At 37.4% G+C, this 25,585-nt stretch overlaps 8 protein-coding genes across 8 annotated transcripts; 3 read left to right on the top strand and 5 right to left on the bottom strand.

Annotated features, from left to right (window-relative positions):
- Nucleotides 1-190: 190 nt before the first annotated feature.
- On the bottom strand, nucleotides 191-691 carry BDF20DRAFT_822327 (30S ribosomal protein S7p/S5e; the record flags this gene model as incomplete). The annotated part of the gene is made up of 1 exon (XM_053077685.1): nucleotides 191-691. The coding sequence occupies one exon, from the start codon at nucleotides 689-691 to the stop codon at nucleotides 191-193; it is 501 nt and encodes a 166-aa protein (XP_052934879.1).
- Nucleotides 692-2,041: 1,350 nt separating this feature from the next.
- On the bottom strand, nucleotides 2,042-3,296 carry BDF20DRAFT_836807 (Sucrase/ferredoxin-like-domain-containing protein; the record flags this gene model as incomplete). The annotated part of the gene is made up of 3 exons (XM_053078985.1): nucleotides 2,042-2,277; nucleotides 2,318-3,062; nucleotides 3,168-3,296. 3 exons carry the CDS (start codon nucleotides 3,294-3,296, stop codon nucleotides 2,042-2,044), a joined length of 1,110 nt encoding a protein of 369 aa, XP_052934878.1.
- BDF20DRAFT_878381 (uncharacterized protein) lies at nucleotides 3,196-5,916 on the top strand. The gene has a single exon (XM_053081498.1). The coding sequence runs from the start codon at nucleotides 3,661-3,663 to the stop codon at nucleotides 5,632-5,634; it is 1,974 nt and encodes a 657-aa protein (XP_052934877.1). The 5' UTR covers nucleotides 3,196-3,660; the 3' UTR covers nucleotides 5,635-5,916.
- A 999-nt stretch (nucleotides 5,917-6,915) lies between these two features.
- BDF20DRAFT_836805 (uncharacterized protein) lies at nucleotides 6,916-9,185 on the top strand (the record flags this gene model as incomplete). Its single annotated transcript, XM_053078984.1, has 3 exons — nucleotides 6,916-6,966; nucleotides 7,105-7,230; nucleotides 7,302-9,185. The coding sequence occupies 3 exons, from the start codon at nucleotides 6,916-6,918 to the stop codon at nucleotides 9,183-9,185; spliced, it is 2,061 nt and encodes a 686-aa protein (XP_052934876.1).
- Nucleotides 9,186-12,450: 3,265 nt separating this feature from the next.
- Nucleotides 12,451-13,769, top strand: BDF20DRAFT_914334 (WD40-repeat-containing domain protein; the record flags this gene model as incomplete). The annotated part of the gene is made up of 4 exons (XM_053084173.1): nucleotides 12,451-12,484; nucleotides 12,604-13,209; nucleotides 13,301-13,515; nucleotides 13,584-13,769. The coding sequence occupies 4 exons, from the start codon at nucleotides 12,451-12,453 to the stop codon at nucleotides 13,767-13,769; spliced, it is 1,041 nt and encodes a 346-aa protein (XP_052934875.1).
- A 1,329-nt stretch (nucleotides 13,770-15,098) lies between these two features.
- On the bottom strand, nucleotides 15,099-15,914 carry BDF20DRAFT_836803 (uncharacterized protein; the record flags this gene model as incomplete). The annotated part of the gene is made up of 1 exon (XM_053078983.1): nucleotides 15,099-15,914. The coding sequence occupies one exon, from the start codon at nucleotides 15,912-15,914 to the stop codon at nucleotides 15,099-15,101; it is 816 nt and encodes a 271-aa protein (XP_052934874.1).
- Nucleotides 15,915-15,964: 50 nt separating this feature from the next.
- BDF20DRAFT_603490 (CCR4-Not complex component, Not1-domain-containing protein) lies at nucleotides 15,965-22,369 on the bottom strand. The gene is made up of 7 exons (XM_053075855.1): nucleotides 22,014-22,369; nucleotides 21,744-21,941; nucleotides 21,396-21,661; nucleotides 19,564-21,326; nucleotides 17,331-19,485; nucleotides 16,498-17,255; nucleotides 15,965-16,420 (listed from the first exon to the last, which is right to left on the bottom strand). The coding sequence occupies exons 1-7, from the start codon at nucleotides 22,311-22,313 to the stop codon at nucleotides 16,137-16,139; spliced, it is 5,724 nt and encodes a 1,907-aa protein (XP_052934873.1). The 5' UTR covers nucleotides 22,314-22,369; the 3' UTR covers nucleotides 15,965-16,136.
- Nucleotides 22,370-23,168: 799 nt separating this feature from the next.
- BDF20DRAFT_878361 (Zinc/iron permease) lies at nucleotides 23,169-25,445 on the bottom strand. Its single transcript, XM_053081497.1, has 6 exons — nucleotides 25,176-25,445; nucleotides 24,952-25,080; nucleotides 24,747-24,833; nucleotides 24,093-24,652; nucleotides 23,286-24,013; nucleotides 23,169-23,187 (listed from the first exon to the last, which is right to left on the bottom strand). Exons 1-5 carry the CDS (start codon nucleotides 25,252-25,254, stop codon nucleotides 23,660-23,662), a joined length of 1,209 nt encoding a protein of 402 aa, XP_052934872.1. The 5' UTR covers nucleotides 25,255-25,445; the 3' UTR covers nucleotides 23,169-23,187; nucleotides 23,286-23,659.
- Between the last annotated feature and the right edge of the window lie 140 nt (nucleotides 25,446-25,585).

The raw sequence follows: 25,585 nt of genomic DNA, 5'->3' as shown, positions 1-25,585 counted from the left end.
CGAACTTCTTTATTAAAAGATATTTTATTACTAACACCCTCTAAATTGACAGTGATAGCAGAAATCGTGGCGGCTGAAGCGAGTAGTTCGTACATTAAAAAATTGTGAGAATATAGTACTTGTTCAAGAAATTGATGAGATGAACATGGGATAAGATAAATACAAATATGAAAAAGCTTTTTCTATAAACTTAACGTTGTGTGTTGTAAGGGACGGCGGCATTTGCACGGTTGGCTAAAGCTTGCTTATGTACTTGTTGCTTTTTCTGTAATACAGAGCTTGTGCCTGTTATGACTTCATAAATCTCAGCAGCAAATCTTTGTTCAAATGTGGTTTCATCTCGTTTCTTGGCTGCGTCCAACAACCAAGCTATTGCTTGATGATGGCGTTGTCTATCTTTTAATGGCTTAGGTACGTGAATCACTTTAGCATGTCTCTTTTTGTTCATAATTTTTACTAATGGTGAAGCTGTTTCGATGGCATCAGCAAGTACTGTGTAAGGGTCTTCCTTTTCACCAATCTTTTTTAAGAGCTGTTTGGCAGTATCAGAAACCAACTTCTGAGCTCTGATTTTTTTACCATCTCTCATAATCATGTTGACCAATTGGTTGATCGTGTCATTATTGGGTACTATTGGTTTGTAGCTAGTGGTTGCTTTTGGTTTGTCATCTAAAAGTAGCTCATCGTTCATTTGAGGAGAAATGCCGGCTGTTTCTGTGCTTGTGTTGAAGGCATCTGTTGTATCTAGAGATCTATTCACGATGCTGGTATTTAAACCTCTCCATACGAAAGTTTGCAGCTTTTGCGTGTGCATATAATTCTGACGAAATACTTGCAATAGTTTATTTGACATATTGAAAGGTTTTGAGAGGTATATAAGATTGTGCGATGAAAGATAGCTTATAGCTTTGATTTAAACAGAAGCTGGGGTTAATGCCCTGGGTTTGCTGAGTTTGAACAGCGAAAGGGGGAAAAGAACTACACGACTTGTACAGTCTTGAGCATTAACAGAAAAGCCATAAGATTTACTGTTTATGACACATTGGTACGCATAAATCATTGCTTCATACTATACCCTGTGATACTATTTTAGCAATAGCGTGAGTAAACCAATTTCACATATTCTCAATTTTAGTTTCAAGAAAGCCAATATCGCGCTCTGATTTTAAATTTTATCAACGTTAATCTGTATGATTCGCCTTAACTAGCATCAGCTACTAAACTATTGATCATATAAAGCCTTGTTTTGGTGTTCATGAGAATACCTGAGAGATTAACATTTAAGAACAGTTAGAGGAACTATAAAATTCGAGACGGCCTAAAATTGTTTAACTCGGCCCTTCTAACAGCGATATTTAGAGCATAGAAAGATGACGTTGGAGCTGCTAATTTTTCTTTAATGGCTGCTCTGCATAAGCATTAATTCGCAGTCTGCTTTAATTATAGCCGATTCTAATGTAAACAGTATTTGGACTAAGTCATACGCGTACTCTGATGTAAATTATGGAGAAAAAAGTTATTATACTCGCATGAGTTTCTCTACTTTTTGTCAAAGTTCACTAAGAGAGCGAACAAGTGTAAAAGCACCCGTGTTGAAGGACAACAGCAAAAGTGGTATTTTTATCCCACCTTTTGATGTATCTACTCGTAGTTCGGGGAAACTTTCAGTTTTATAGTGTACGATTGACACAGCTGCGATCCTTACAATTCTAATATATTGTCAGGGTTCGCACTCCATTTCAAGGACTTGTTCACAGTGTGGCCTACCATATGACACTTAATGTGTAACGATATACAGTGACAAAGCGCTTCAATATAATTACCTTTAAATCGGTTAAAGAAGGATCTGATAAGAAAGATAGTCCGACAAAGGCATCGTGTTATCATCAACATTAATTTCAAAAAAATAAAGATAAAATAATACGATATACATATGTGATTTTTAAAATTGATTTTCAGCAATGAAGTTAGATTGCAAGGCAAGTGAGATAATAATATAGGTTTTTTGAAGGTCTAAATAGTAACTATTTGTATATATACGTTACCATTTCAACAGGGTTTTCTTTTGTTGTCGCTTTTCAAAACTATTATCCATTGCCCCACGGTATATATCTTTTATAACTTTTCCCTTCATAATTGTTTCTTCAACAATTGAGCGACAGTGGCAAGCCTTTACTCTTCCGTACCATATACCACGAGACCCATCGTTAACATAACATATAACATTGCCAGCAACTTGATGGCCTATCGTAACAGAGTAACCATTAATGAACGGCACTGTACAGTATATGGCACATATATCATATTGTGTTTTTACCGCCTATATGGCTCACCATTGCAACAGCAACATCATATTCAGAAGCATTTTTCTCTCGTAACACATGGTCAAATTCTTGTGCTAAGATAGGTGCGGTAATGCCACATCGCTTATCTCTTTTCTTATGGGAACATATCAAAAGTAAGTTTTTGTAGGGACAACGAGTCACAGTCATCTCCTCCATTCGATCATCCTTCATCAATAAATCAATATCAACGGGTTCGGTTTTGGTTGGCAAAGGGCTTGCTAGAAAAAGGCCGTAAAAGTCGTAGGCTTTCTCGTTTGTCACATTGGAGACAATGATGTTATCTGGGAAAATTAACACGTCACAACTGTTGGGAAGTGTGGAGAAAGTGGACACCATAGAGGAATTGGTTATAAGATTTTTCCAAGCATTTTTATTGCTACACGCTTCAGCTTCAATTAGACTGTGAGCAAAAGTTCCCTCCACGTGTTCAATTTTTTTTGGCCAGTCAGATACACCAGTTGCAATGATGATGTGTCGTCCATAAGGTTTAACTGAGCCAAGGATAGGAAAGTCCATGTCAATGTTGAGATAGGAAGGGTATTCTTTGTGTTCCACACATGGATTGAGGCAACCTGTACAATCATCCTCATCATCATTTGTAGAATATTTTGTTGTAGATATAAATTCTTCAGGAGGTAGTAGACTGACATCACCAAATCCTGCCAAGGTTGCTAATGACTTTTTGAGATAAGAAACCATTATTTGCTGATTTGATTCCTATATTACAATGTGAAACAAAATTGATACATTTCAATGATCCAAAAAAGAGAAAAGAGAACAAAGATGAATGCTTATTTGTCTTAAAAGTGGAATATACACTACATGTCTGAGATCGAACCAACCCCACATTGTTGCTGAACACGTTACCGAAGCAGCGCGCACAGACAAGAGATATAAATTTCCTCTGTGCTTGAGTTTCAGATTCAAAGAAGCACAATTGTTTATTTCCATTGTTTGTCGCGGTTATTCGGATAGAATATAATTTGCAAATGACATTGTTTTCATTGATTAGAGCTTGCTTGATTAGGGTCAAATATACAGGCGATCTGATCTATAATGATTTATCACATCCTATCGAACTTGTGAACGAATATTCAATTGTTTATGTTACTTTACTTTCAAACTTTTGCTGTAAAACATTTATTACTTACTGTACGTTTGTATTTTAAACTGTTTTGCGTTTCACAGCTATTTTCTATTGGTCGTAAAGAGAGGGCATAAAATTGGCCCCTGGTTAATTTTCAAAGGCAATTTGCTGATTGATACTGTTTGTTTCCATGATTTTTCCAGCAGCAGTAACAGGCTCCTTCGGAATATGCATCGACTGTTCAAATTGCATAACCATGCCGTCAACATCACAATCAAAGCAGTTCAAACGAGAAAGCCAACGATAAGGAGTTTCCCGAATAAACACATGCAGTCTCTCCATTCTTGCCACCATAATGACAATAAATACTACACTACAGCAAAGGTTGCTATAAAGCCCGAATCAGCAACTAATAGACCTATTGTAGCTCTGTCTGCATCCACTACTACCACTACGTCTACCCCTGCTGCTAAAACTAAGGATCGCAATTCTTCTGCTGTTGCTTGGGGCAAATACAAAGAGCTTCAGTCTCATAATAATCTCCAAAACCTAACTCACGATGACTTCATCAAAATCCGTGCTGATCTACGTAAACAAACCAGCTGGGCTACCGAAGATCGGATACTTGAGGTACTTAACGATATGAAAAAGGCTGGTGTAGCCTGGACGACGGCTGAATACGACGATTTTTTTGAAGCGAAACTCTTCCAAGCAAAATATACAGAGGTGATTGATATGTATCTTGAAGACTTTCAAAACCCACCTGATACCACTATGAAGCTCAGTAGCAATGCATTTAATGTTGTTCTTGCAGCTTATATACAATTACAAAAGCTAGATGAGGCAGTCAAGCTTATCAAATTAGCTATCGAACAATATGATATACAACCTGATATTCGGAATTTTGATAGAACAATGAAGCGATGTATGCCCACAAATTTTGGAGTCATGGAAACGGCCAAGCAACTCATTACACTTCATGCTTTTGACAATACGGAAGTGATGAATACAAATCTTCTTCATCTTGTACGTGACAAACGTATTGATGATGTAAAGTGGATATATGAGCAGCAAAAGAACCGTGTCCTGGATTTATCTACTTACAATATTTTGATTACCAGTTTGTGTGACGCTCGATATATACGAGAAGCTTCATACATCTACAATAATATGAGAAACAACCGTATACGACCCAATATTTTCATTTGTAATAGTATGCTCACTATCTTTGCACACACTCGCGATATTGAAGCAGCCGAAGAAGTAGTACGAGAAACTATTTTAGGAGGTTATAAAATCGACGAACATCTATACAATCAACTCATCAATGTCTATTTCAAAGGTCGGCAGCCTTACAAAGCTTTCAAAGCGTTTGAGGAACTACAGCAAAATCCTGCACTTAAGATCAACGATGTAATTCTCAATACCATGATCAACGGGCTTGTCATCAGTAAGGAAATGAGAGTAGCGGGTATTTTGTACAAACAAATGATACGCTCTGATTTCAAGCCTAATATTATCACTTGTAACACGATGCTGAAAGGCTATATTAAAGCAAAAGATATGAAAGCGGCAGCAGAAATTATTAGTGATATGTTTAATCTTGGTATGGAACCTGATGTAGTAACATTCACCACGCTAATTGACTCTATCTTTAAATCAACTTCACCAACAACAGCGATGGAAATGATAGCGGTTATGAATGAGCTAGGCTTTAAACCGAACATCTACACGTTTAACGCTGTAATTAATAGTTGGATCAGAAATGGTAAAATGTCTGAAGCGGAGAAAACGTTAAATTTGATGCGTACAGATAAATTCAACTTGCAACCAACTGTTCACACTTATACCAACTTGATTCAAGGCTATGTGGAGCAGTTAGATTTGAAGAAGGCGATTGAAACATTTCAAATGATGGTGCGTCATGGCATCAAACCTGATAGGGCTACTTATAACTTTATGATCATAGGCTTTATCGATGGAGGGCGTTTACATGATGCTTTTAACTGTTTAGAACATATGATTTCTTTGAATTTGAATCCTACAAAAGACACCTGGAAGATACTGTTAGACTTTTGTGTGGCAAAAAGAGAATGGAATATAGGCGGGAAGATTGTTCAAAAGCTAGATGAAAGCGGATTTGTGATAAAGATGGATTCGCTCAAGCGTGTCTATAACACAGTCAAAAGACATTGTACATAGTTCTAGATTTTATTTATATGTATACCAATCCTTGTATCTATCATGAGCTTCAATAAACCTGTAGCTAACTATTGCTCAAAGGCCTCCTGTATTATACATTGCGTGAATGAGGCCCAAAAATAGGTACACTATGTATTCTCGCTCATGGTTTTAGAAGTGCATCCTGAATCATTCAGTGAAAAGGCTTATGAGTGTCGATTATTGACCGTATATTTCTCAAGGAAAACTTTTAAGCTGACAAAGTTGAATAAACTTCGTCTTCATTGATAGAATTGTTAAAGTCACCTTTCGACTTGGTTTTTTTTAAAGGGCCCTCAATTCAAATGACAATGCTTCTAAATAGTCCACTTCTTTATTAATGATAATGATGATGAAAAAGCCCGCCAAAACAATGCTATTAAAGTTTTAAAGCCCCTTCTTTTATAATATGATTGCCCCCCTGAAAGGCCTGTGTCATTTGATCATTTTCTTTTCTTCTCTGTCTGTCAATCATTAAAAGCTGTAAGGAGTGCATAAAACAATAAAGAAAAAGAAAACGCGTTATTGACTTCCTAAGCTTACCCCCATCCTTTTTACTATATATAAAAAATCGAATTTGCCCGCCATGAATCCACGAAGCGATTTTCTTCTCTGAAATCTGTTTTATTGACAGTTACTTTTTGTCAAACATTGTACTACGGCTAATTGTTAAATTTCTAAAGCCGGATATGTTTCCAGTACGTATATACTTTGCTTATTGTTAATAATCCTTCTTCTACAAATTGACGTCAAATATTTTCATCTATGTAAGCAACGTATATAAATACAGCAAATAATGATCCAATAAATCTAGATACATTATGTGCTTTAAAGAGGAAGCCCTTCAGTCTTTCTCGTCCGGAATCTCCTTGCTTTTCTGTTTATACAACATCATTCCCCTTTATTTTTTTGTTCTCTGCTGGAGATTAAAGGGGTGAGATGAGAGGACCCTTTTATGTTTAGTATTTTCAGTCAATTAAAACAATAGAGAAAAAAAAAAAAAACCACAAAATAAAGAGAAAATTATTCCTTCTTTCATTATTTATTAGTCTTTCTCTTCTTCCTTCTCTTTTCCTTACAGTAGTCAATCATACTACAAAACAAGAACAGTTTTGAGATTAAAAGGATTCTAAACGATTTTTCTCAACTTCTGAACCTCTTCTTTCAGTTTATTCTACATTTACATTTTCGTTTTCATATAAAACTCACTTGTCTTGTCTACAAGCACAACATTTTAAAATAGGCTGATAAGTTTAAAGCAATATGGGTTTTATTACACAACAAGGCAGTTTAACTGATGATAACTTAGTGTCCGTAAGTCTCTTTTTGTTAAACTTTTTTCCATGTCCAAAAGGGTTCCTTTTATCGAATCAACTGACAAACTTTAAAACACTATTCATTCATGCTATCATTTTTTTGATTCTCTCTTAAAATAAAAATACTACATTACAGATGGATCCTTTATTTGAACAATTGCTTGATCAGAAATTTGCAACGAGCACAGAGGCATACGAATATTGCAAAGAAGCCTGCGCGGAATATGGATTCACCATCAAGCAAGAACCGAACATCAACAGAGTAAGTACTTCAGCTCACACTACACTAGAATTATGCAATGACGGTTAACAAACCATTATTTACTGTTATAGAATATTTATATCTACTGTACTCATATGAATCAGCAATCAAGCAATTTAGATACGCCACCCTCGGCCAAGCGTAGCTCAGCTTTAACGTCTTCGGAATGTCAATGGAAGATTGTTCTCGTTGAAAACGAAAACAATGAGTGGGTCTTTCGAAATTCATTGAACCCTATGGCTTCAGAACACAACCATAAAGTGTTATCCATGGAAGGCGAGAAATGGCCGCAGAAAGTGCAAGACAAAATTATTGAGCTGGCCAGGCAACAGAAAGACCTTTCATCTAATGATATTAGTCAAATTATCAAAATGCAGTTTTCCAAGGAAATCACCTGGAACAACCGTCTATTTTACAATTATTTAACGGAGGAGCGAAGGAAAAACCGACAACAAGAAACAGTCGAACGAGTGCAACGGCTCATAACTGCTACAACACGCTTATGTTCTGTTGTGGCAGCTAACGAAGATTGGGCAACTTGCGTGGAAGGCGACTTATCGAAAATGCTTCAAAACTACAAGCATCTTTCCGGAATACCAAATTCTTTACTTGACAGTATGGTTGATCTTCAAATGGAAATGATCTATTCAGAGATAGAAACCAGATCACGACGTCAACAACAAAAACATGATAACGACGATAGTGGCTTATTGAAATCAAAGAAACGCAAAGCCTTTGCTTCTGTTACAATAATGAATAGTAGTAGAAAAAATAGTAATGCAAAACTACTGCAAAAACAAGGTTTTCATGTGATGAACATTCCAAGTTGCGCCCTATTTGTCCGCTCTCAGCCTTTAAGGTCAGTTTCCGATACCCCTATGCATGGTAATAGCAGCGGAAGCGGTAGAAGACAAGTTTTCCCTGATATGATGCTTCAGGCACAACAACCGCATTATCAGCCCATTCCCTCTTATCCGCAAATGATAAACACATCTAACACAACGGCTACTGCTGCACCTTTCAATATAAACCCAGTTTTCCACCTAACCTCACCTATATCATCTACATCATCTACTTCCTCGACTCAACAAAGATTGGACTACCATTCACAGGTGACTTACAGAAGTCAATCTACAGGCCTTGGTAATGGTGGCGGTGCTAGCAATGGTGGTATTTTCCACTCACCTCCTATTACAGATTCAACCAGTATGATAATCACACCTAGTTATGACAGTACAGTAACAAGTAACGGTAGCAGTTGCGGCAATAATACAATTGGAAGTCAACATCAGAATCAATATTCTGCTATGTACCCTTTGAATTCTTATTCACCCTACACACAACCCAATCATCAGTCACAGCAAATGCATTTCACGGGATCGGCCAGTACTGCGCCTGAAGACATAGGCTACCCTTTCAACACCGCTGATGGTATTTTAAATTGTACCACAACTGCGACAACGCCATCTTATGCACAGGTTTCTCAAACAAATGCTGTCGCTGCCGCTGCCGCTGCCGCTGCTGTGACTGTTCAGCAACATCGCCAAGAACAACAATCCTCGACCAATATGGCCACGACACCTAGCACAGCGGATCGATTGAACAGTTGTTACTCTTCTAATACAACTTCCGCAGCAGCAGCAGCAGCTGCTGCTGCTGCATCTTTGGGATATTTCTCAGCAATGTCTACTAGAGACAATAACACAAAAATTTCTACTACAATTCCATCACAGCGTTACTTATATCAACAGCAAGGATACGATCAACCAACACTAGATAATCATCAGTTACCTTTACATACTAGATCATCAGTTAACCATAGTATGACAGGTCTATTAGACGTTGCTAGCACAAATCGTATCCATCACCATCACCATCATCCTTTTGTCCAACAGCATCATCATAGCGCAACCGCTTTAAGTCATCAAGCACATCCATCACAAAGTTGGACCTGAATGTCTATCTTTTTCACCTAAAATACCAAATTTATCTTAAATTGTAATACATTTAACCATTTTCACTATATTACTATTATTACTCTGACCTAAATCCATCTTTGAACTTCTATCAGTTTCCGTACAACAATTACATATATGCATGCAAGCTGCTACAGGATTTATTTCTTTTTTCATATTCTCATCTTTTGTTATTTAAACTCGTCTATGTTTGTAATCTAAAATATACATATATTGACGTATAATAATCTATTTATGTTTCTTTGTTATTATTGCATATATGCCATACATAGGCATCATCGATATCGAAATCGAGATAACACCTTTAACTCTTATAACGATTCTTTTCCTAGAATTAATGGAATCATTACGGAGTTTGCATTAAAACAATCATTTCAGATAAATTGATTTACACTATCTTACATTCTTTGCAAAGAGTCAATTAAATCAAAACGACAAAATTATTGTATATATTTGACAGGCGATTACCCCTCCCACTTCTGATTTGGCATTTCACTTGAAATTTTTTTCATCTTATGCATTGAATTACTGCTTCACTCTTTAGTTGTTTCAATCTCGCCGCTGCCTTTCCTTTGATTCCTACTAACAGTTGCTAGAACTGTTGAAATCGGATTGATAGTAGTCTGGAAAAATGACATAATATGTGGGGGGGGGAAGGAAGCGCAATAATATGTTTCATTACTTCCAAAGTACTTCATCAAAACGATAAGAAGATAACAATATAACAGATTCAAGGAAAAAGAAATATGAAACAAAAAACTAACTGTAGAAGAATAATGGCTTTATTTCAGAATAAATTAAATCGTAATCAGAGGGAGAATGCAACAATATCTGCTCCCAGACTGCCCTTTTATCTATCTCTTCCACCATCAGAAATATTCTATCTTCATCATACAAGACACTCAAATAGTAAAGCAAATATTTTACCTTGAATAGCCTAAACTGCATCGTAAATTATCTGAGCAATGACCAATTAAACCAAGCATTATAAAGTCCGTTAAAAGATCAGAACAACTTAGGACTTTACCTGGGAAACAAAATTAGCAACCTGTAAGTTGGCAATCAATAAATAACATCTGTTCTTGACAACCTAGATTCATTATTTCCTAGCCATATTTCAAAGGGTTTGATTTGTTAGGCTCAGTAACGAAGTCAAGAGGCTGATTGCTTAAATTTTGCTGTGACAACCCGAAGGAAGGTAGAATTCAAGACGGTGCTACAAGCTACTTCTTTCGTTTACTCCGTTAACATTTTCCTACCTTTGAGAACAAACTGTTGCTTTTATTGTTTCAGTCAGTACAAATCATACAGTTGCAATAAGGAAATCTTAGGAATACCCATAAAAAATAATAAACTCGATGCACTTTATTTCAGTTACTAAGCTACACATATTCTATTAAAAAGTAGAAGACTCACTCCTTAATGCCAGACTGAGATTCCTTTGAGAGTGCAGCCCGCGCGTAACTTCGGTGGGCAACCATTAATGGCAACGTTATCTATAAAATTTTTCCTGAAGAAATGAGCTTTTTTGCAAGAATGTAAGTTTTTGAAAAGAAAAAAAAAAACCAAAAAAAAAACTGCCCTTTGGTCGCTCAATAACATTTGATGTCCCACATCTCGTCCACACTCTTTGCCCTAAAAGTTTATCTAATGGAGTTAATTTCTGCTTTGTCAAGTACAAGTACGAATTAGTCTTCATGAAGGCTCTACTATAATTTGATACCTTTACGACTTTGCCTTCCTCTGTTATGAGCCCCTTACATGGGAAGAAGTGTAGTTGTATATGTATCAATGCAGAAAATTATAAATGTTAGCGAACAGAAAGCTAGACAATGTATCACAGCTGGTGTAAATTTGTTAGAACACTGTCTTTAAGACTGCTGTACTAGACTTCCAATGTAATAATGGATTCATAAAACAGACTTCGAGACTCGAAACAGGCTTTTACAAAGTTACAATAGTATAAACAGCTCATCTGCAAGGTTGCAAATAGTATCAAGTAGCTGATTGTACTTTAGAAAAGCAAGGTTTCAGTGTGGACATTATTAACTGTCTGTTTGTTTTTCACATGTTTCGAGGCAATTTTTCTAACATAAGATTAACGATTCTTTCAACATTTTTTTTTTTTTTTTTTTTTTTTTTTTTTTTTTTTTTTGCTATTTCCGCATATACATATAAAAAAAAAATTGCTTTTTCTGGCTTTTTTGGCAAGTTCATTCTGTCTATCAGTCGTGTGCACAGCGTTTCTTTCTTTGCTTGGATCAATTTTTATAGCAAAATCATCTTTCTTCACTTTGCTCTAGCAGGCAAATTTTAACAAGTTCCATTCAATTGCTAGCGACCAGTTTAACTCAAACAGTCAACGGTAAAGATGCTGTTTTGATGAATTCACAATTAAATAGTCACTCTACGTTGTTCACCTTGTCAACTTTTTTGCCAGATGACCTTGCAGATTCATTGTTTGAATCGTTGGCACTGACGGTATAAAGCTCACTATTCCCAATAACGAAGTTAACAGGACGATTATATCTATATGGAATATGCTTTTGTTTTTAATAATTCGTTATCAATTATAGAATAGCACATAGTACTGTAGTACTGTAAAGAAAGAGTAAGGAAAAGAAAATGTGAAACCTAGATCTGCCAAAAAAAAAAAGGTTCTTTATTGGCCTGAAGTCTGTGTGATTTCAGCTCTCTTTGAAGCCGATCGAGACCCATTATCGCTGTTAAAATGAAGAAAATATTTGAATCAAATACGCGTATAGTAATTTTTTTTTTTTGATACTTATGTTTTAGAGACATCACAAGGAATTAGATGAATAATAAATACATCCTTTGCATCAAATACAGCATTAGCGTTAGGAGTATAAATACTGCTTTTGTAACTTTGCGGATATATAGCTATACTTGAAAGATGTTGAATATCGAGCTCAAGCACGTATATTACCATCTTATAATAATAACATATTGTCATATTTCAATTGTCCTTTATCATCATGATCCTTACTAAAAAAAGAGCTGTAACAATTTTGTTCGTCGCCTTTAAAGTCATTATGTTAGCAGTGTACTGTAACATCAATCACTAACTACTCGTGTTGGGTTCGGGAACTGAGGGTGTACAATGAGCAGTTTGACAGAAAACTCCTCGATTTACGTCGTTCCAATTCCGACATCCAAAAGATTGATAATGCACTTCCTCATCTTGGACAGTTTTTCCTGCTTAGGATAAGAATATATTTTTCATATGGTACGACTTGAGCTAATAGAAACACTTGAAGGTATATAACGATCTACAATAAGAGGACGCAGAGCTGATTAGCACAAAAAGTAAAAAGTAGCTCCTAATACATATTGCTGGGTTGTTTCTATTTTCTTCATCGTCATTCGAAACGAAAAGGCCACCGAGATCGTGTTTGGCAGGCCTCATGGCATCCTTCAAAAGCAATACTTGCGACTTGCTCAGGCGACAAAACAGTAAGGTTATGGGCACCGAGCACACAAACAAACTTTACAAAATGGCACTGCGTCGAAACTTTAGAAGGTGCACACAAGCGTACCATCCGTAGCGTTGCTTGGTCACCGACAGGTAACGAGCTCGCGACTGCCAGTTTTGACGCCACCACAGGCATTTGGGAAAACGACCCCAGAGACAACGATTGGGAATGTGTTGCCACATTAGAAGGCCATGAAAATGAGATTAAATCGGTGTCATGGTCCTCTACAGGCGCTCTTTTAGCCACCTGTAGTAGAGATAAAAGTGTGTGGATATGGGAAGTAGAAGCAGATAATGATTTTGAATGTTTGAGCGTGCTACAAGAGCATACACAAGATGTCAAAATGGTGGCGTGGCATCCTCAACTGGAATTGCTTGCGTCAGCAAGTTACGATGATACCATTAAGATTTGGAAAGAGGATGAAGATGATTGGTATTGTGCTGATACATTAGAAGGACACGAATCAACAGTCTGGGCAATAGATTTTAATAAAAAAGGAGATCAAATAGGTAAAAATCACGAATAATAAAATGAACAAGGAGGTTTTCGTTAGATGATTAGGAACAGTAAAGACTTAGTAAATACGTTTTCGTTTCATAGTTTCTGTTTCGGATGATCAAACAATACGTATATGGAAGATGTACAAACCGAATAATTCTCAAGGCATTCCTACACACAATGGAGAAGCAACTTGGAGAACAATTTGTACGTTGTCGGGATATCACAGTAGATGTATCTACTCAGTTTCATGGTCTAAAGTGAATGGTTGTATCGCAACAGTTGGCGGTGATAATACAATCCATATATTTGAAGAGGTATGTTTATCTGCTTGTTGAGTTAGACGGATGTCCCAAGGTTTTCACCAACTGAAACACATAAATAGGATAAGGAAGCTTCGAAAGATGAGGATTCGCCGATTTATAAGAATATTGCAACAATAACAGACGCTCATGGTGACTATGATATCAATTGTGTTTCTTGGTTCCCAACAGAGAGTCATGGTGATTTACTATCAACCGTAGGTGATGATAATTTGGTCCGTATTTGGAAGTTTGTTAGAGATGAATAAGAACTACACAATTCTACCTCGCGTTATCAAAATTGCTGCTTGTTTGTTATAGAAATAAGCTCAATCCTACTTATGTATATTGAACTAGATCTTTGGAAAGATTTCTCTATCTATTGTATATGCTTAAAATATTATACACCCTTTCTCATTCAAAATATGAACGCAGATCAAGCGTTTCAAATATTCCATATTGAATTGAGAAATAAAAGTGTCGCATATGTTAGGAATAAAACGTCAGAAAGAAGGACATCATCCTTCTGTTTTCTGTAACTTAAGTCAAAAAACTAATTGAAAGTCGGTGAACTCTGCCAGACATGAAAAGACACCATACAAAAAATAACATGGTTGCTAATTTGCAGGATGTAAGATATAGAATATGAAATAGACTGACAATGAAGAATACGAGAAAAGTAGTTCAATGTCTAAATGAAGCCAGTCGAAGCATCGAAATGGAATTTGATCGTTCATCTCGTCACTTAACGGTGCTGAAAGTATTGATGGATTCGAACAGCTGCTCACAAAAATCGATTTTCAAAGAGGCGAAAAGAGGAGCAATTTCTCGCAGAGACAATCTAATTTAGGAGAGCCTGCATAAGTGTTAGTGAAGAAGCAATCGAACGAGCAGATACTTAAAGTACATAGGTAGACGGGTACAAGATTCAGACAGACATTGTTAAATAGTACGTACGCCAATAAGTGAGGTTGAACGGGTGCTGTTCACAAATAGTCTAGTGGAAGTAGGACCAAGGTCGAGGAAGAAAGCCTGAAAGTGATAATGAAAGATACAAAATATTATTAAATTTAACATTTGTAACTGGTTATCTCTGTGAGTATAGCAAGGATTTGAATTATAGTTCGATACTCATGTTTCTATATTTGGATTTTGGGAAATGTATGTCGAAGAAAGCTACTAATTACCCTCAACAGGACAGGTATTCGAAGAATTTCTGAAGAAGGTAAAAGCAATTAAGAACCAACAAGCAGGAGAGTACCCATTGTATATCAGTCAAGACTGAATGTAATTATGTAAAAGTAGGCTTTAAATCATTTGTCGGCTGATGTTGATAAATGGAGGAAAATGATAAAGTAATGTAGTGATAAAAGAGTTAGTTTCATTACTCTATCGTAGGCTTGAATAATTGATCAGTAACGATAGTCAGCCACCAGCTGAATAGTACCTATCGCATATGATTTGTGTGTAAAAACAAGAACTCAAAAGGCTAAAAGCGTGATTGGTTGAATTACTTTATTAAATCGATTTTCTGTCTTTAGAAGTAAGAGCATTATGACTGAACAGTCTGCAATTTTGCTTTAAGGCAAACCTATAAGCTACGGTACATTCACTTGCGTCCATAACTCGTTAAGCCAACCGGATATATCATTAATACGTGCTATGATAAGCTCCTTCTCTTTATCTGATCCTTCAAATTTCTTCATGTATTTGGAAATAAACTTGTCTGGGTGATACCTTGTTTGTTCTTTTCTCACTCTTTTCTTTGTTTCCTCTAAAGTCGCATTTTCTAATATCAAGAAGGAGCGCACAGACTCTAAATTGTAAGGCTTGCTTATAACAGGCCAAGGGATATCTTTTGAACTTGTTATCACAGATAATTGCTCTAATTTCGTCCATTTGGCATCATATTCCAAACGTGCCCTTTCTGCATTTCGAGTTCGTTCTACTTGTCGATAAACATTTTGCAGCCGAATCTGTTCAGCATGTTGCTTCCCTTGTTCGCGTCTTATCCTATCTTTTTCTTTTTGCTCTTTATTTTTCTTTCTGCGTAGCTTTTCTTCGGCTTCAATCTTTTCTGCATTCTTTTTTTTATACATGCCATCGACAATATACTGGCGATATTCCTCATCAGTCATTTCCCATTTAGACGATGTCGGGGTATGATTATAATTGGTATAGAAAGGATCTTGACCTTCATCTTCCAACATGACATCGAATAAATGCTCTCGCCATTCTTGGTCTTCTTTCGAGGCGTGCGAAGGCGGTATCCAACCACTTTCTTCTTCTAACAGGTGAGGAGGGCTGTTAACCCCTTCATTTTTACTTTTGTGCTTCTTTTTCCTTTTATGACGTCTATATTTGTCAGTGTGTTCTACATCTTTTCTATGCTCTTTGTATTTTAACTTGGGCATAAAAATTCACTCAAAAAGGGAAAGGAAAAAGAAAATTGGGAGAAAGATTTGTTTATTTGATAAGCGGACTGAGAAATTTAAAACAAAACTTTTTTTGAAAGACCAAAAAATCTTATGCGTTGATAGTAGCAGTGCGCTTGACAGATCTATAAAGTAGTTTCGAACAAGCCATTATGTCAATGAATAGTTAATTCGAAATGGGATACAGTTGGTTTGTTAAGCTTACCTCGACACATTATCAAAAAGACGCTCAATATCAGGGGAGCATCGAATAAACTCGTGGTCCCAGAATTTAGGATCTTTAATCAATTCTATAAAGGTTGCCAATAAGCCCCAAGGATGAGGACGGTTTACAATTAAACGTTCTAGTAAGACTCTTGTGATTTGTTCTTTGACAATTTCCGATTGAGTAGAGAATAAGTACAATAGAGCAGCGTTAAAAAAGCATGTATGGCTATTAGGATAGCGCAGATTATCAGCCATGGTACTCAACAAAACGTATCGTCCTATACAATAAATCAATGAAATGCAAGTAAGATTACTGTACAGATTAACAGAAGAAATTCTCGATATCGAATCTTACCTTCTGAGCTCAGAATCGACAACAAATGCTTATAAGCCAGCATAGCTGGTCTACTCTCTATAGGCTCATCCTTCAATTGCGCAGAGTGAGCACCAATATACAGTACAAAGGCAGATAACATGGTATTGTACTTTGTATAGCACTCCTCAGTATCCGAATTGCCTTCGTTTTCCAATTGTAATTTTTGTAGCTTGTTATATTGTTCATCCAATACGGCATTGAACGCCTCAGCAGCATTCTTATCGTTACTGGCCATGAATTGATCGATACAGGACTTGAAGTCATCGCTGGAACTTCCTTCTTCTAAAACATCCACATAGCTTTGGTCAAAAATGGGTTCTTCACTAGATTCAGGCAAGGTTTCCAATTTCAAGTCAGGTGTAAAAGGGTCAGGTAAATGCATGATGCGAGGGAATGCACTCAATATCAAATTACGCAATTGAACACAGGAGTGTGGAATGGCTTGAGTGAATAGCATGTAATTATGACACAAGAATTCAGGGAAATCATGTAACAAAAGGACCAAAACACGAAGTGTACCACGATAGAAGATCTTGGTAGCATGGGGGACTTCTGAACTTCCCAAAAGTGGGCCTAAGAACTTTAATAAGGCATGGATGAGCTTTTGACACAATAAAGAGCCATAATGATCATTAGTCGCAAGGAGTTGAGGTAAGAAAGAACGGCAAGAGATAAGTTGGAGCCATGAGAAAGCAAATCCAGGGAAGTTACAAGGCTGAAGTGTATATAATGCGTCACTACAGTAAATGCACATGTTAATAAATCCGCCTCTCTTTTTTCTTTCTTTACCCGTATCATGTACAACGGCTTACCTAAAGGTAATCAAGGCACAAGCATCCAAAGATTTATCATTAAGTTTAGAAATCTCATTAAAGATAGACGAGAATAATCTTAAAAATGGCTTCTGATTGAACTCCACGCCCCTCTTTTCATGTTGCTGCGATAACACCAGAATGATGACAGACAAAGCATCATTGAGCATTTTAATCTTGGCCATATTATTGACATTGCTGTCATCCTTTTTAACCTTTGTATTTTCCTTTTTGCTCTTTTTCTGCTTTTTAGCCTTGCCTCCGTCCTCCTCTTCATCTTGTTTAATTATCTTTCCTTCGTCTTCCTTTACCATAATCATAGCAGTTATCAATTTGGAGAATGAATCAATCAAATGAATCATGCGGCGATGGTGTACGGTGCTTACAGATCGGAAAGTCAGATAGTGATTGACGCATACTTCAGTACAGAACCTGAAAAAGAAGCAACGGTCATCACTTTCTTTGGTCATGTAAATAGCTTTTTGAGCAACAGCATTGAAGATATCACCGGCTGCCATTGGATGTTGACATAAACGCACCCATTCAGCCAACAGCATTCGATATTGTAAACAGTCTGGTGCTGCTCTACCGACGCTATCTTTTTCTTGCTCTTTGCTAATAAGAGTCTTATAGGGCTGCTCTACTGAGGCGCGAAGATCGTCAAATAAGGACAACACATTCGTAGGGGCTTCTTTGTTCTTGACAAGCTTGTGAAGTGCAGATAAAGTCAAAATATGGTCTTCCAAATAACTGATAGGACGAGGCAATGACAATAAACAAAGACGCATCAACTCAGCCGCGAACTCGATAACGCTATCAGCTTTTTCGTTAATTAGTTTCGCTAATTGAATATCGTATTCCTCGAGCGGTAACAATTCATAACGGATTAACATAGCAATGGCCTGAGAATTATATTTACGTTCATCATCTGCATAAATGAGCCAAGAAAGGGTCTCTTTGGTGACTTCGCTCGATATCTCGAAAAGCGACTGAAGGAATGTAGCATACACTTCCAAAGCGAAAGGACTAGTGTTTTGATAGAACATAAGCATAACTTTTTCAACAAAGATGATCATAGTTTGTAGCAGAGTAGCGCTTTGAGAAACAATCAAAGGAATTTGACGTATCAGCAAACAGATGTCGTGATTGGGAGGTAGCTGTGAGATGTTGGTAATACCACAGTGACGGATGAGTCGATCTAATTCTAGAAGCATTTGTTCTAATTTCGCATTGAGCAAAGTATTATTATTTTGTGTAGCAGGCATATTATTTGGGGAATTCATGAAGGGTGGAGGAGGTGGAGGAGGTTGATAAGAAAGATGATGCTGTGGTTGAGCCAATTGACGGGGTTGTCCCATCAATGAAAGTTCAGGCGAGTAATAGTTACTATTGCTGTTGCCAAGTGGTAATTGTTGTTGGATCTGTTGGGGTAATTGGTGCTGAAGCTGTTGTTGTTGCTGTGGTTGCTGCTGCATAGCAAGAAATAGTTTCTGATCGAAGCTTTCGTAAACGCGGAATTGCTCGGGGCTGACACCATTAGTAGGTCTCAAAGGCTCCGGTAAACGGATGGAATGAGGAGCACCTGTTAAACTCAACACATCAAAGAAGCGCTCACCTTGATGCTGTAGATGTTGTTGCTGTTTACGAAATGCAAGACGGCTTGCATATGCAGCTGCTAAACCACGATCAACATCTTCTAAAGCCTTGATCTTTGTCAACTGGTCTATAAATAAGCAAAGCAATTCGATGTTCTCATCAGCAATTGTTGTAGCAATTTCATCAGCAAGTTGCTCAGGAAGCCCCTGTTGTGTCAAATGGGTAATGATGACTGAAATAATACCACTACAAAGAGGCTCCTTGCAGCTGACAACGGACAAACTACAGGCTAAAGGTTGCACCATAGCATGCGCAGCTCTTTGTAAACGGCTTTCGTCAGGCTCAGTCTGGAAATCCTTCAAAACCATCTCCTTGGTTGAAACAGCAGCTACATTAGCAGAAGTGAGAATGATTGGTGGAACTACTTCGAGAAAAGCTTCAGACACGCCAGCATAAACTGTGTTTTTTATGATCGGATATTGGATCATTAACTGAGCAATAGCAGGATTAATTTGAAGTTTTGCCAGCATTGGGGTGACATCGATGCTTTGACGGAATTCTAATAATACAACATTAGTTAAGATATATTCTGGATGAAAGAATCAGAAAAGACGTAAAAATATTATGATTCTTTTACCTTGAGGGTTTGGTGGATTAATAGGAGCAATGTTTTTCACTGGAGGTGGGCGCGGCGTCTGTGCCTCCTCTGCTACCTCTTCCTTTGCTGGTAAAACGGGCTTTGAATAAGTAGTGGGCGAATTTGCTGCAGGAGCTTGCTGTTGCTTGCTTTCACGAGCATAGTTGATTCTAGGTGGGACAATGTTCTCTTTGTTCAAGACTGACGTAGGCTCAATTTCATTCAAATCGACATTCAATGTCTTGAAAAGGATCTCAATTTCAAATTTGAGGTTCAACTTCAGGCCTTCAGTCCAATACAGTTCGGCCAACACCTTCAAAGAACTCATTAGCCAAGGATTTGGTGGTTTGAAGATTTTACTGTCAGCAGCATGTTGCAGGACTTTGCAAACAAAAGGTACGGCCACCATTAATTGTTGCTTCGAGTAAGAAGAGACCAAAAGATTCTTGAATGACATATCTTTGTGACGAATGGGCTTGTTTTTACCGATGGTCAGACGACCTAACCAACTACCCAAATTTTTGAGCAAATTCCTATCTGAGGACGATTGAGCGGTCCCTTCTGATTGTAGCAACAAAGAAATGTTGGAAAACGTTTCCTCAATCACAGCATCAATAAGTGGTTGCAAATCTAATCTGTCCAATAAGGCTGAGTAAAGCTCGTGATTATTGGATTCAATACTGACACGCCTAACAACGAGGTAGTGGCTAAACCATCCAAACGTCGGTTTTTGCAAAAGTTGCTTCAATTCATTCACTTTGCTTTCCATATTACTGACAGACAAATTGTTGATTAAGAAAGCAACGCGTTCTTGTACTTTTTCGGGAGGCATTTCATAAGATTGGCGTTCGGAACTCTTTTTCAATAATGTAGTAACGTTAATAGCTGCATCAGCAGAACGCTCAGCCGTGCTCTTTCCAGAATCAGCTGTCATGGCCGCTAATGTTTTGTTATTGTCGGTCAGGGCAACTGAAGCATTGGTTTTGGGTGAACTTGATGACGTGGCGGTTGAGGATGAGTTGGATGCTGTTAATTCTTTTATTTTGCCTTCTGGATCCTTCTGCGCTAGTTGCTTCAATGTTAATGCAATACTTTCTACAATTGTAGGATAACCACGCAGTCCTTCAATTTTAGACAGAAGAAGAGTGTATTGCGGCCATTCGCTCAGTCTACCACGGAACTGAGTTAGTGCTTGGATGCCAAATTTAAACATTTTTGAGCTCACGGGACATTTTAAAGCATCTAAAACGATTTTCAATGTTGAACGTAGTTGGGCATAAGATACAAGATGTTGATCTACCAAAAGACCCAACAACTCGCCTGTTGCCATTAATTCATTATCAGGATATTGGCTGAAAAATCGAGATTCATCTAATAGAGTGTGAGTGGTGCAAGAGAAAAAATTGACTTGTCTCTGATCATTAGATGTACGGCAAGCTTTGAGAACAGAGGCAAATCGGCTTGGGCTAATATCTTGCGTGTACAATCTCTCAAAATACAAACGAACCATTTCTTCTACTTCTTCAGGATAGTTGCGTTCGTTTTCATTAGTAGCACTAGTAGGTACAGAAAGTGGCTCCTTGAAAGTTCCTACAGCTGAAGCTCCAGCATTTTCAACTGACCTTTTATCCACTGTCTGCTGTTGTTGTATATGCTGATGCTGCTGGGTTGGTGTAGGCTGATTCTCGTGCAGTTGAGGAAACAGTTGAGCGTAAAGTTGACTCAACTTGGATAATTTAGCTGTTTCAGCAGGTGGAAGAGGTCTAACAAAGTATATACAGAATGTCAATAAATTCTCTCTTCTGTTTCATAAATAACATATCAGTACAGACCTCTCAGATAAAATCCTAAAAAAGATACGGATCACATCAAAGGAGAGTTGCAAGGTTGGGATCACGTTGGCTCCTGATTGACGAGCCATTTCAATAGCGCATTTTCTCTCAAGAAAACCTATGCAAACCCCAAAAAATGCAAATCCATCCTTTGCTAACTTCTCCAATAACCATTTCTCCAAATTCAAATTTTGTCGGCGGGCGGCAAGAGAGGCCAAATCCAGGGTGAAGAAGGGCATATCTGCTTTTAATATATCGACTACAATCTATTTGTACGGAACGAAATATCCCATCATTAAGATTCAATTCTAAGATGCCCCCCCCATCCTTTTGTAGTAGCATATTTACCTTTGCTTCTTGAGCCAAATCTAAAACACGGGATACTGATGTAGGATCTTTCTTGTACATTTCAAAGAACCCCTCTAATAATAGATTAGGTTGAACATGCCATAATAATCTTATCACCAAAGGCGAATTGACATGACCAATTAAGAAGATATTGAGCAGTTTGGGTAAAAGTGAGCGGTGTAATTCGTTTTTGATAGGCTAAGAATTGAAGAAGAGTGAATAACCTGCAGTTTTTTCTCCTTGCCCAAATAGAGCCTTTCCCTCTCTTACCTGTATCTGAGCCAATCCGATAAGTAACAGTTCAGGTGCTTGAATAGCCAATCTATCCATGAATACTCTGACATCTTCAGAAGCAGCTGTCCCCGCTAAGTTCATGACAGACTCTAACAGATCCAAGCAATTCAATTGTTGTGACGCTAAGTGGGCGGCAGCAGTACGCATGGTGTTAGGAACAGTATTCACCAGTTCCTCTGATATAATCTTCCTTGTAGCTGTTTGCGACATATCCAAAAGTTCTGATGGAGCGTATACCAAATGATATAAAACACTTAACTGTCCTTTAACATGCATCCATGGCTGAAGAAAAATATGAACAGGGAACGGTTCATCCTAAAAGACAAAGGAAGGAAAAGACGGGAAGAGGGGAAGAGGGCTTCTTTAATGACTGCTCACCCAAAAATGAACAGCAGCTGTCCTCTTTGACAATGTTACCTTTTTTGCACAGTTCCACACTGTTACTAGTATTTTTAATCCGACTGGATCATATAACATGAAATCAGCTTGATCAAGTTTATTGAATGTTGTATTCCAATCTATTTGTGAATTCTGTTTCTCAGAAAACGAAAAAAAAGGCAATTGGTTCAGTTATTTTTGCTACTACTCTTTCTTCAAAGAGGACAACGTTTGACTCACTTTGTTCAAAACCGCTTTAACAAAATTTTCGACATTCCAAAATTGGCCACTTCCATCTTCTGACTTGGTGTGTGTTCTGACTATTATTACCAAGGCTTTCGACACTGAATCTTCGGTCACTTCGACATTTTCCATGACCCGCATGGCATTGTTTATTGTTGATAAGCTGCTATATCCTTCGTTTAATAGTTTTTTACCCAGCAAAAGGGAATCTGCGCTAGTCCGTGTGGCCATACTGTTATTCTTCTATTGTTGAAATTGTAGGATAAATCTGATTGGTTTTCAGTAGAAGAGCAAAAAAAGAAATAAAGTGATTGTAAAAGAGCAATGAGTGGACCCTGCTTTCCAGGAAAGAAAATACTTCAGTTTGGGGGCAAAATAGACTGCTTTGAATGCTACTAACCTTAAAGATTATTTTGCAAAGTTTGACGGGGAAAAGAAAAAAGAAGGGAAAAGATGTGTATTGCAAAAACGCGGTTTGGCTCGTCGACGGGCCTTTCCAGCTGCTGCACCGGAAAATGAAAAAAAAAAGTAAAACATTTGTTACAGTGAAGAAATGGTTTCAAAGACACATTACCCTGAGATACTTTGATCATCAGAAGGCTCAATTATTGTATTTTGTCTACTAGGAATAACCTTACACCGAAGTAGGTTAAATTATTCATTCTTTTCGAGATGGAGATGCCTTTATTGCTTGAAATGGTATATAGTACATGGAATGCCTTATAAGAAATATATATATATATACAAATTGATCTACTATTATATATGACTTTCAATCTTCTTCGCTTCAGTTGCTATCTTCGTTTTTCGCTGGGTAAGGCTTTTGCAATAGAATGAAAGGGCATACAAATATATATAAATGATATGAATATAAATAAATATATGAAAAGAAAAGACAACAGTATGCTATGACAACAAGGTAAAATTGATGAAGAGGTATAATGTATATGCTAACATATTGGAAACATGTGAATGAATCGCTAAAAACGTGCCTTTAAATTCTACGCCCACTTGCCAATGAGCGCCATCAGAGCAGCACCACAATACATAGAGAGAAAGCAAACCAGTTTTCGAGCAGCAGGCGCACGGCGGAAATCAGGATTTTGATTCATTTCTTGACTCATCAAAGAGACATACGCATTGTAAAGAAGAATACCTGCTGACAATGAATCAAGAATAGCACTGGAGAGGATAGCTGACGAAGAGTTGGGATTAAATGAGGAATGAATACCAATACCGATGGCACAACCGAATGGTGTCATGACCATATATAAAAGTCCCATTAGAGTCGGTCGCTTCCAGCCTTCCATATTCATATCATTGATTCTTGTACCTAGCGCAATGCCTTCGAAAAACTAATTCAATAGCCAAATTAAGTTAGTTTCGGCTATCTTGACATGAAACAAAATTGCAGGAGATCATTCAATAAGTTACCTGATGAAAGACAAGCGCGATTAAAAGTGTGATAAATTCATCGCTGCCTGCATTAGACAAAGTAATACCAATAATGATGGAATGCATTACGATGCCCAATTCCAAGATAAGAGTACCGATATGCTTGAATGATTCCTCGTCCTCGAAAAGTCCAGCACTATGTATATGATCATGGTGAAGATGGTGGTGGCCTGCACCTGATTCCTCAACTCCTCGTGCCTGATCAAATACATTACACTTAGTTGCTGTAGGGGAGTTGTTTGCTGTTGCGTCTGTAGAATCGGACTCTAATGATACGCTGCTTTGTTGTGTTGTAATAGCTTTTTCGATGTCGTCTGCTGCTGCTTTGTTGTTTGCTGCTTTCTTGGCACGTATGCGATCGATATTCGCAATAGCTGCTAATTCCAATAGTTGAAGGGCGAAAGAAGAAAACATACAAAAAACACCACCGAAAGCACCATAGCTTTTCCATCCTTCGCTTAAACAAGGGCTATGAAAACTCTCTAATGCTTCGGGTAGCATGTGAACAAAAGCAGTGGCTAATATAACGCCTGTGCCAACTATCATGGTTCAAAAAAGACAATCAACAATGATTTAATACTTGAATCAAAGATATAAAATTTGTTGCTGCTAAAATGACATGTTGAAACTTACAAAATTTTCCTATTGTTAATACCCAGTCTCGACCACTTCCTTTGCTATAAGGAGATAACTTGTGTAGAATAATAGGAGTAAATACGCCTGTTTCAGTGTATGTAAAAAATTCATAGAAAAAAAAAAAAACGGTTAGTAAAAGGGGGCCGAATTTGGGAGAGGTAAGGGATTGATTCTCTAATTCACGATCAAAAAAATGTATTACCTATTGAACTGGTTGCGAAGACAATGAATAGAGCGCCAACCCTCATGGGCATATTATAATCTTGGTTAAATTCAGCAGCACAAGCATCCGCGTCTGCTGTGTTTGATGTCGATAATGATGCTTCTAAGGCTTTTCAAAAGAGAAATTGCGCGAGATAAGTCGTTGATTGTCAAAACTTAAACTTAAAGAAAAAAAACGTGACAGTCTGTCAACAAGTTATCTACCTTCATTATGACCGTTGACAAGATGAATGAATATTAAGAATAGTACAGCATATTTCCAATTCGTTATAGGAGGAGGCATTGCAAGTAGGTAATCAATATGAATAAATAAATGAAAAAAGAGAAAGGGAAAAGGAACTGGAAGGAGATCGTCTTATGATGAGATAAAAAGACGTGGTATAATGCTGTCTAAAATGTAAACAAAAGGGAAGAAAAAAAAGAAAATAAAAGGCTGGAAAAATAGGATGAAAACCCTTAGTACAAAAAAAGTATTGTTACAACTACAAAGAATGAACGAGTACCTTTGCGGTCTGCAAGGATTTGATGGACACTGACCAATCATATATGAAAATTTTTTTTACAAATTTTTAGCAGAGTCACTTTGTGCTTATCGCTCAGTTGATCTAAGTTGA

This window comes from Mycotypha africana, assembly GCF_025528875.1.
Source record: "Mycotypha africana strain NRRL 2978 chromosome Unknown BDF20scaffold_7, whole genome shotgun sequence".
Lineage (NCBI taxonomy): Eukaryota > Fungi > Mucoromycota > Mucoromycetes > Mucorales > Mycotyphaceae > Mycotypha > Mycotypha africana.
The sequence above is the reverse complement of the archived record's forward strand: the minus strand, read 5'-3'. Positions and strand labels throughout refer to the sequence as shown.

Coding starts and splice junctions, on each gene's coding strand:
- BDF20DRAFT_878381 (XM_053081498.1), top strand. CDS start 3,661: ATGCATCGACTGTTCAAATTGCATAACCATGCCGTCAACATCACAATC.
- BDF20DRAFT_603490 (XM_053075855.1), bottom strand. CDS start 22,313: ATGCATGTTAAAGGACAGTTAAGTGTTTTATATCATTTGGTATACGCT. Junction 21,662..21,743: donor ATTTGGCTCAAGAAGCAAAG/GTAAATATGCTA, acceptor CCGTACAAATAG/ATTGTAGTCGATATATTAAA. Junction 19,486..19,563: donor TAATCCACCAAACCCTCAAG/GTAAAAGAATCA, acceptor TTGTATTATTAG/AATTCCGTCAAAGCATCGAT.
- BDF20DRAFT_878361 (XM_053081497.1), bottom strand. CDS start 25,254: ATGCCTCCTCCTATAACGAATTGGAAATATGCTGTACTATTCTTAATA. Junction 25,081..25,175: donor TGTCAACGGTCATAATGAAG/GTAGATAACTTG, acceptor TCTTTTGAAAAG/CCTTAGAAGCATCATTATCG. Junction 24,014..24,092: donor TCGCGCTTGTCTTTCATCAG/GTAACTTATTGA, acceptor CTATTGAATTAG/TTTTTCGAAGGCATTGCGCT.